The 9592-nt window shown below is 55.5% G+C and overlaps 1 protein-coding gene across 9 annotated transcripts in view; it reads right to left on the reverse strand.

Moving 5' to 3' along the window:
• Window positions 1-1658: 1658 nt before the first annotated feature.
• The window catches only part of PLEKHA7 (pleckstrin homology domain containing A7), a 207984-nt gene continuing 200050 nt past the window's right edge, over window positions 1659-9592 (reverse strand). For 6 of the 9 annotated variants that reach the window (XM_024731567.1, XM_024731568.1, XM_024731570.1 and 3 more), the window contains exons 24-27: window positions 7376-7509; window positions 6468-6610; window positions 4908-5018; window positions 1659-3029 (exon numbers count right to left, since the gene is read on the reverse strand). In XM_024731567.1, coding sequence (XP_024587335.1) covers window positions 4918-5018; window positions 6468-6610; window positions 7376-7509 — 378 coding nt within the window. In that variant the 3' untranslated portion in view covers window positions 1659-3029; window positions 4908-4917. The remainder of the gene's footprint in view (window positions 3030-4907; window positions 5019-6467; window positions 6611-7375; window positions 7510-9592) is intronic. The other 3 variants (XM_024731563.1, XM_024731562.1, XM_024731566.1) reach the window with 2 other exon arrangements.

A 9592-nucleotide genomic window follows, 5' to 3' on the forward strand; every position in this document is an offset into this window, starting at 1 on the left:
CTTCTATCCCCAAGCTGACCTTGGGCAGACGGAGGTTTCCCTGGCCTTAGGCTGCAACCTACAACAGCCAGGAGAATTCTAGAACCCAGCTTAAGTGAAGGTGGCCAAGGGGTCAGAGGGAGAAGGGACTAGTTGCGGATCCCATCCCCCCAGCCAGACACAAAGGTGGGCAGAAAAGTGAATGAAAGGGAGCAAACAAAAGGCCTGCTTTCAACACCCGCATCAGTCTGGGCACATCTGCCTCACGTGCACTCACAAATGTACACATCTCAACTTCAATCATTTAAACAACACCCTGGACATGTTGAGAATCTGGGCAGTTCAGAAGGGTCAAGTGGGCATTAGGAAAAGATTATTCCCAACCCCTGTTAATACTAGATCCTAAAACGTTCTTGTTGGTTCTTGCTAAAATAAGATAGACATACTGGGCTCGAGCGGGACCTGGGTTAGAGTTAAAGTCAGGAATGGATGTCAGCAGGGGTGCAGAAGCATACTCACGGCCCCTCTGCTGACTGCAATCCCAGCGTTTCAAACTCTGCTCAGGCCCCGTGGTCCCGGTAAAGAAGCAAAGCCGGAATCATTGGGCCACGTGGGGTTTCCCAGTGGCCCCCCCACCTGGAGGGTCCCTGGTCAGCCGGTCCTTCCGCAGATGGCATCTTACCTCAGGTAACGAGTCCTCTCCAGGGGGCGGAGAAGGGGGCCGGGCCACGCGCCTGCTCACACGTGACATAGCCGGAGGGTGCCTTTTCCAGCTCACGCGTGCTCTCCATGAAGTCTGAGGTGAGGGCCTGTCACACTCTCTGTTTGAAATTTGGGCCACGATTCTTACAGAACAGGCTACCCCTCCTCCCGGCAGGAGTCACCCTGTGGGGCGGGGGGGCCTCCTGTACCTTTTTTCTTGCCTTGTACTCAGTTATGGACAAACCCTCCTCCCCACCGCCCCTGCCTCCCTTTCATAGGTCATGGAGATAGCTCCAAGTAATGCTTAAAACCAGAGAGTATTTTTCATTTTAAAATTCAAAAGGAGAGCAGTAGCTAAAAAAGCAGCAGCAATCCCTCTTCGGAATGCCTTGGTATCTATTTTCTCCAGTTTAACTAGTTGGAAAGTCACTCTAAACTGAGGGCGCCCTTCTTGGCAACAGAGAAAAACTGCCATAGCAACAAACTTGGAAGCGCACGCATCCCTAAACTGAACTGGCCTCCTGCCTTCTGTTTTAAGCACATATCACAAGTCAAAACGAATTAAACACAAGTCCAGTTTGCAATGGTCCGTCACTAACCCGCCTCATTGGAACGAGCTGGAGGCGTGTGGGCTGGAAGAGGGCCTGCGGAGTCCCTCCCTTTGTCTGGGATTGCAGACCGCCTGCCAAACCAGCCCCGCACAGGAGTCCACAGCCCGGCGGCCCCTCAGCCGGGCGGGGGCGAGGTGGGGGGCCATCCTGAGCGGCTGCTGAAGCCCAGCCAAAGGCCCAAGTGCGCAGGCCTTCCTCCCTCAGGCCTCCAGAGTCAATCACGTGTCACGGAATTGTCATCAGGAGAGACTTCATAGGTGAACACCGCAGGATCCAGAGCTGACACTGGGGGTTTTCCAATGAAACGGAAAAAAACCTAACACAGGCCACTCAGGAGAATATAGGCAGCAAAAAGCAGGAAGCATATCAGGTTAATAGTTTAATCTGTACATCACATTTTTTTTTTTTTGCAAACCATTACAGTTTTATTTAAATTAACTTTTTCTTGCAAAATAGTCATTTCATTTTTTCCAACAAAATCTTATAAAGGCAAAAATAAAATCTTATTTTGGCAAATGTCATGAAGTTGATACTGGCAGCATATGGAGTTAGTTAAAAATAGACGGCAACTTCTAAATATATTCAAGATTATTTTTCTGACCATAGTCAAAGACAAATTTTCATTTAAAGTGTGGCTCCACCCAATGGAGTTGTTTTTTGTTTTTTTCCAACTTCATTTTCCGAATGCAGAATATCATGACTTACATAAAGGGCCACAAACACTGCGCCTGGCTTAACGGCGCCCTCCCCGTTTTAGGCTGGAAGCCAAGTCATAGTCCTGTCATCATGGCCCTGCTGGCCATGAGGGAGGGTAGGGGCCTGCCGCCTGCCCACCTGCCACCTGACCCAAGTCCTGGGTAGGCTGACCTGTGTTCTCAGGGGCCAGCCGCAACGAGCCCAGGATACCTATTACAGCCTAGTGCGGACTCGGGGAGTTGCAGGTAGATGCCACCCAGTGTGACGTTTATTGCTTATGATACAAATCAAAGGTGTTTCTTCTCACCTTGTCTGTATTTCAAAGTGTTTTGTTTTTTTTTAATTACAGCGAACTGTTTTTGTTTTTTTTTGAAGAGCCCTTTGCTGAGAGAACCTCATGGGCAGGTTGGGAACCAATGTTCTTGGACACACCTTTCGGCCTAAGCCAGACCCAAGGCCGAGGCTCCACGTGCCAGCTCGGTGGAGTTTCACCCTACAGAGCTGGTCATCAGGCCAGGTCAGGGTCAGCTGATCACTGCCCTGGACAACACACCAATGAGCCCAACGCTGGAATCCACTGGAAGTACATCTCCAATCCAACCTCACCTGAGTTCAGCAGATGCTGGACTGGCCTCTGTTCACCCTGCCCTTCGGCTCCCACCCATACCCACCACCCAAACGGTACCTGGATCTGTATGTGCAGCTCCAAAATCCTGCATCCTCACCTTCTCAGCCACTCGGCCCTTGAGGTGAACATTATAAAATACAGCCTGATTCTAAAATACAGAGTCAGTATTTTACAGTGTGCATTAAAAGTGCCTTTGTCACATGTAAAAAGGAGTCTGAACTAAAACAAGCGTGGGTGTTAGGCCCTAGCCCTGTGGTGAATGCCCCACAGCTGGTGGTGCTCTGTCCTCCAGCCTGAACCCCGGCTCAGCTGGAAGGGGAAGAAGTATCAATCTTCTCGGAGGAAACTGGTTCCACTGGCCCCTGGCTCCAGACTTCTCTGCACGCTGGATCACGGGTCAGTCACTGCCTGGGCTGGCAAAAAGCACAGGAGACAGTGAGAGGCTGGCAGGACCCCAGCCCACGTCTGGGGAGCAGGCGGTGGGCGTGTCTGTGCACACGTGACAGGGAACGGCAGGCTGACAAGACAGAGAACAGCAGAGCAGGGGGCTGGGGCAATGCGGCCGCTGCTGGGGGACCCTCGGCTTCGAGGACTAACGGGCGTCCCACCTTTCCTCCACCCTCACCACTTCTAGGAAGTTTGCCAGACACATGCTGGCCCCTAGACTGGGTCCCTGCTCTGATAGGGCAGAAGGCCTGAGCAAAGAGGACTCTGGGGTCCAGTTCTGGCCCTGCCCTTCATTTGCTGAGGGACTCTGGGTAACTCTCTCAGCCTTCATGGGCCTCGTTTTCTTAATCTAAAAACAGGGTGACTGTACCAATCTCCTAATGAGGGTGCCGGAAGGGTACAAGGAAATGTGTGTGTGCTCTGAAAAGAGCATTAGAGGCCTATCTCGTGACCACAGGGGCACTAAAAGCAGAGAGCAACAGAGCCTCTCCTCTGCCTCTCTGTGGCCTGGGGTGGTGTCACCACACTCGGATCTCCAGGAGAAAACCATACACCATCCCGTGGCCCCAGAAGACCCTGCAGCCTTTACAAAAGACCTGGCTGGAGCATTCCCTGGGGTTCCTCAGTCACGAGGTCCCTACTTCACACCTCCCGAGAGCCTGGCCCAACAGGCCGACTTCCTCCTGTCACCCTCAGGACAGCGAAGCGCCCAGGCGGGTGGACACTTGCCCAAGACCATACCTCCGTCCCAACCACACACCGCCATCCCTCACTGCACTCCCTTCTCCAAACATCTAGAGCCCCCAGGGGTGGCCCAGGTGGCCCAATGGAGGTGGCCCAGGTGGGCCCAGGGTGGCGATGGAGAACAGAGGCTCTGAACTCGCACAGAAGGGGTTCGAACCCTGGCTCTGACACAGCCGCAACTCCTTGGGCAAGTCCCTCAGGGTCTCTGAGCTGCACTTCCTCATCTGTAAAACGGGGTGAATATTTCCATTGGGTTGTTGTCAAAGGAGATTGTCAGCGCAATGCCTGGCACGGAGTAGGCGCTCAGCAACGTTAACCGTACGTGTGCACAGAGGGATGAGAGGGGAAGCCCTACACAGTCGTACGAAGTGGAACATCAGGGGAAGGGCTGCTGAGACTCCTGATCCGCCCTCCCCGTCCAGGTGAGGCGACAGCCAAGAACTCAGAACAACAGCCTGGACTTGGCCCCAGCCTCCCGACTCCTGGTCCAGCACCCCTCCCTACTCCCACGCTGCCTCCTCTCACCAGTAAATGCCCACATGGGGAGGACTCAGAAGGGGTGGTGCTGGAATGTTCTGCAGGGGTGAGGGCCACCACCCCGGGCAGCCTCTTCCTGAAGCTTCCCTTGTGGCTGGAATGAGCCCCCACCCCTCACAGGGCCCGTGTTCTCATCTGCAAAACTGGTTTTTCTAGGCTTCCAGTTCTTCAATTTCTTTGGTCAAAGCCCTGACGGGGAGAGGCCATGATCTAATTCGTCCTTCCCAGCCACCGCCCCTCCTTCCCAAGCTGGTCCCCTGGGGCACTGGGCCGCCTGCAGGAAGGACAGCGGGGCGGGAAGGGGCGCAGCTCTGCCTCCTGAGATTTCAGGGAGCAAGGGGGCTTGGATCACACAGTCTCTACTGTACCGGAGACGCTGAACATTGAGTTCCTAAAAATCATCAGCCCCCAACCTGCCTACCGGTCCAGGAGGGGTCTCCCCAGCGGCCGCTTTGCCCATGGAAGGAAGCGTCAGCAGGTGGCACTGCAATCATCTCAGCAGCAGAGGGGAGGGGACATGCTCAGCGCCAGGTGAGGGGCCACGCCAGGAGGGGGGCTCTTACTTGGAAGGTGTTAGACAAAGGTGTAGTGGAGTCCGTTGCTTAAGGGGGGGTAAGGTGGCACCGTCCTGGAGGACAGGGGGGCTTTAGGCGGGAGGAGGGCCAGATGCTGCGCTAGACGGGCAGACAGGAATTAAGTGGTGCGTTAGGTTCCTCGTCTGCTCCTGCAGCACCAGACGCCCTGAGCGGCAGGGCCGGGGTGCCATGGGCCCCGCTGCCCACCACTAACGGCCTGGGCTTGCGGGGGCATATCCATGGGGCCTGGCGGGGGTCTGGCCTGCAGTTCCCAGAAATGTCTCTGAGCTGGAGAGAGGGAGCAAGAGTGAGCAAAGACTGCAGCAAAGGTGGCCACCGAGCAGGGACATGACTGTGGGTGTCAGGTCTGGGGCACACTCGCCTGCTGGTGGTTAAGAAAGCCGAGGACAGTAGGTCCACATAGGTAGAGCAAGCACAGGCCAGAGAGGAGGGCACTTTATGGCAGGGAAGGTGCCCCTGCTAGAGCCCTGGACATGGGAAGGAATTCAAAATCGCCACGATGGGCTCAGGGAGCCCCAGGATCATTACGAGGAGGGGCCCGGGAACGCCGTCTGTTGTCTCCCCAAGGGAGACCCCCTCTCAGCCCACGCACATGTCCTCAGGGGAGTCAGAACAGCAGGGACTTCAGCGACTCTGTATGGGATCCGAGCTGGGAGACAGAGAACAGGCTGCCCCTTGTCCTCGGTCATACCCATGGTTCTGCTTCCCAGGGCCAGCCATTTCAAGGTCCAGCAGGCCCCACCCGTGGTCACTTCTAGACCCTTTGGCCAGGGCTGGAGGACTGGTGGGGACTGTGACCCCACTTCAGGCTCTATGACCACCCCTCTCACACCTGGCCAAGGGCACCACCTAGACATGCAGTGGCGGCTGCATCTGGGGAGAAACAGCACTAGGTGAACTGTGAGAGCTCACACAGCGGGGGCACATGTGGGTGGGGAGAGGAGCCAGGAGTCTCCTTCCTGGCCCGCGCGCGCACACACACACACACACACACCCTCCCATCCCATGGTCCTATTTTTTTCCCCCTGGACAGCAAAGTCCCACTTCCCAAGTCCTGCTTTCTGGCACAGGTCACTCTGATAGGTGAACAGTGACTTTGACTTGGGAACCAAAGCATGGACCCCAGGGATGGTTAGAGGGGCCCCATTCTGCCTTGTCCCGGCAAGAAATCCAAGCACCCAAAGGCTTTCCTGCCCCTTCTTCGTGAGGCCAGAAACCTTAGCCCTAACCCCTTAGCTCAGGAGAACAGGAAAAACCTGTTCTCAACCCACAACCTCAGAGAAAGCGGAACAGCAGTACCACTCCGAAGATTTAAGAATGAGCTACACACCCTCTCCCGGGACACTCCTGAGCCCCAGTCCCCCTCGCAAGCCCTGCAGTGCGCCTGGGACAGGGGAACATACCACTGTCCCTCAACTAGCGAGCCTGACGCCTGCTCTTCCACTGACCCCGACAGGCCATGCCAGGCCCTGAGCCCAAGGAGCAGGGGGTGTGGCCCAGCCTCAGAGGCTGTCCCCAGGGCCTCACCTGCCACCTGCTTGCTGCGCTGGGAGGCCTCTGAGGCCAGGGCGTAGGAGATGTTGATGATGCGCTCCTGCGCCTGCAGCTGCGAGTCCAGGTCGGCCACGCCGTCCCGGTCCTGGCCGGACACCGGCTGCAGGTTGCACATGCTGTGGGAGAGCCAGAAAGCAGGCTGTGGGCCTCGCCACCCCCAGGCACCTGCCTCAGGAGAGCAGGGTCTCCCTGGCCGGAGGATCTCACCCTTCTGGGGGCATCAGATAAAAATGGTGCACCTTCTCTCCAGACAAAGGTGCACATGCTTCTCCCCAAACACCTAGTCACAGCTTTGTTCTTCCTTTGGTGGATCCCAGACCTCAAGATAAGAGTTCCAGCTCTAAGCTCCTATTAAATCCAGACGGGAAAAGGCTAGCCGCTCTCTGAAAAGGTGGCCCTCAAATACCCAGTTTACGTTTCTGAGGCTACCATCCTGGCCTCCAGGGATGTGGGCAAGGCCTCTGGCACCTCAGGACAAGGCTCGGCCCCTGGCTGTGGTCTGGGGGTCTGTGTGAGGGAACATGGGCCCTAAGGCTGGGAGGGCCGTCCTTGGGGCCTATCTCCAACTGTGTCCACTTCACCACCACACTTGGCTCCACTCCCCATGCTTGCCAGGGCCATGGGACCCAGATTTGGGGCCAAGGGCCTAGTATGGCCCTCTGAGTGCTTTAGACCTCCCGGATGACCTGGGCAAGCTCCCTCGCTGATCTGCGGGTGACGTGCTAAGAGCCGGCCTGTTCCGTACCATGAGCAGCGCTGGTCTGAGACGGAGGCCTGACAAGACACACTCCCCGGCCAGCCCAGCCCAGGGCCCATTCAGCTGAGACACCCCTGAGGTCGGCCTAGTGGGTCGTCAGGGCTCAGGCAGCAGGAGGGCTGACCTGGACCGGGTAAGAATGTTACGGATCTTCTCGGCCTTGCGGTACCGCGCCTGCAGCTCCTCCAGGCTGGGCGGGTCTTCAGGATCCAGCTCCACATAACGCTCGGGGATGGAGACCTTCTCTGGTTTGGAGAGCTGAGGAAAGGTGGTGGGAGGCACAGATGTTGGGTTTGGGACCTGCTCCCCCCATTCTGTCCCCCGCCATGAGGCACGCGGAGGAGCCCGCAGACTTCAGTAACTTGCTAAGATCACAGTGGCAGTTCACTGTGCAGTCCCGATCTGAATCTGGGTCTGACTCCAAAGCCCGTGTGCTATCTACCGTACCAGGCAACCTCCTACAGGCCAAGGGAAGGGAAGGGGGAAGGCGAAATAACTAGACCAGTAAGCCCTGAGGATACAAATGATCACCCTAAAAGCTACCCTTGATGTGATCTGACCTCTCCAGCCACACTGACCCACCTCGGCCCCTACCCTTTCCTCTGCCTGGGATTCTCCTTCCTTGGGCTCCATGGCCTCTTTCTCATCCTCCCAACCTCACCTCCAGAAAGCTTCCCTGACCCTCCTTCTCCCATCCACCCACCCCTGCCACTCCCTCCCATTTCCTGTTTGTTTCTCCACTGTCTAGAGCAGGGACTTGGTACTTAGCAGCCCTTCAGCAAACACTCCTTGGATGGGTGTCTGGGTGGCTGGGTGGAGGGATGAAAGAAAGTGATAGTGCTTTCTGCCCCTACAAAAGACCCAGACAGGAGGCAGCCACATTGAATCTACTGCTCTCAAGAGGAAAATGACCCCAGCTCCTCCCCTCACCAGTGTCTCACACAAACCCAACAGCAACCTCAGCTTGGTGAACCTTTACGTGGGCCAAGAGCGCTAAAGGCAACTTTTGCACACACCTCAGGGAATTTTTTTCTTCCTTGAACTACATTAAAATGGGGTTGATTGAAACTTCCAAAAACAAGCTAAATCCAATCCCAGGGCAAATCTGGACTTGAATTTAAGCCCATGCAGACCTTTCATTCTGGTGAAAGATGGCAAGAAATAAGCTCTTTTCTGTTATTTCCCATGAGGGCAGATGCCCAGGAAGGAAGCAGATTACATTGTAGCAGGAGGGATTTAGGTTAGAGATAAGGAAGAACTTTTTCCCCTGGCTGGCAGGCCAATTAGGACACCGCAAAATGCACTTCCATTGCCAAGGCAGTGTGTAGAAGCTTCTTTTGTGGACCTGAGAAAGCACGGACCTTTGGCTGTTTCAGAGGTGCCAAAGGGAAAAGGTCTGAAGGCAGGGGACCAACCTCGTTAAACCCTGGAGCCCCTGCTGATCCCAGAACCCAGCGCCTCCACAGGCATCAGTTTGCCCCCATCCTGTCTGATCTATCCTTCATGTGGTGGGAGCATTTCGTCTCACGCAGTTTCAGCCCAGGCCGAGTCCTCATACAAATGTGTTTGGGATATCTGTGGGCCACTTCGCACTTCATCCTACAGAGCCGTCATTCAGCAAATATTTACAGAGCATCTACTGTGTGCCAGGCCTGGTGCTGGGTGCACAAAGGTGAACCAAACAGCCAAAGACACTGCTCTACAGAGCTTACAAATGGCACAACATAGGCCACAGGAGACCACTCTATGTCTTGAAGACCCTAAGTGTGCCACGCTCTGACTCCCTTTCTCTTCCCTTGGGTAAGAGACGGTCCTGACTGCGGTTACTTGCTTTTCTGGGCCTGCCCGGCCATGATGCGTTTGAGCCACCAGAGGGCGAAAGAACCCAGACCAGACCTATCCAGGTCTCCTAGCCTCTGCCATGGCTGGGTATTTCACCTGTGATTTCTAAACCTGCCCTGCCTTTTCCCCAAGTCTGATTGCCCAAATTGGCCTGACTGGCCAGATGCAAGACCAACCCCTGGTTTTCCAGGGAACATATGCCAACAGTAACAACTACCTCATCACATGCCTACTATGTGCCAGGCCCTGTGCTCACAGCTTTCTGATCATTGCTAACCGTTCGGGCAATGTGCTGAGTCACCTAACCCTCCCCACAACCCACATTACTGCTGAGGAAACTGAGGCACAGAGAAGTTAAATGACTTGCCACAAATTACAAAGAGAGACAGCTCTGAACCTGCATCAAAACGTCTGGTCGCCTTACTACCTCCAGGTGCTGTTCATCCATCCTCCCGGGCCACACTGAAACGGAGCCTATCCTTATTCAGGGCAACAACCC

This window comes from Neophocaena asiaeorientalis, unplaced genomic scaffold (genome assembly GCF_003031525.2).
Source record: "Neophocaena asiaeorientalis asiaeorientalis breed wild unplaced genomic scaffold, Neophocaena_asiaeorientalis_V1.1 scaffold571, whole genome shotgun sequence".
NCBI lineage: Eukaryota > Metazoa > Chordata > Mammalia > Artiodactyla > Phocoenidae > Neophocaena > Neophocaena asiaeorientalis.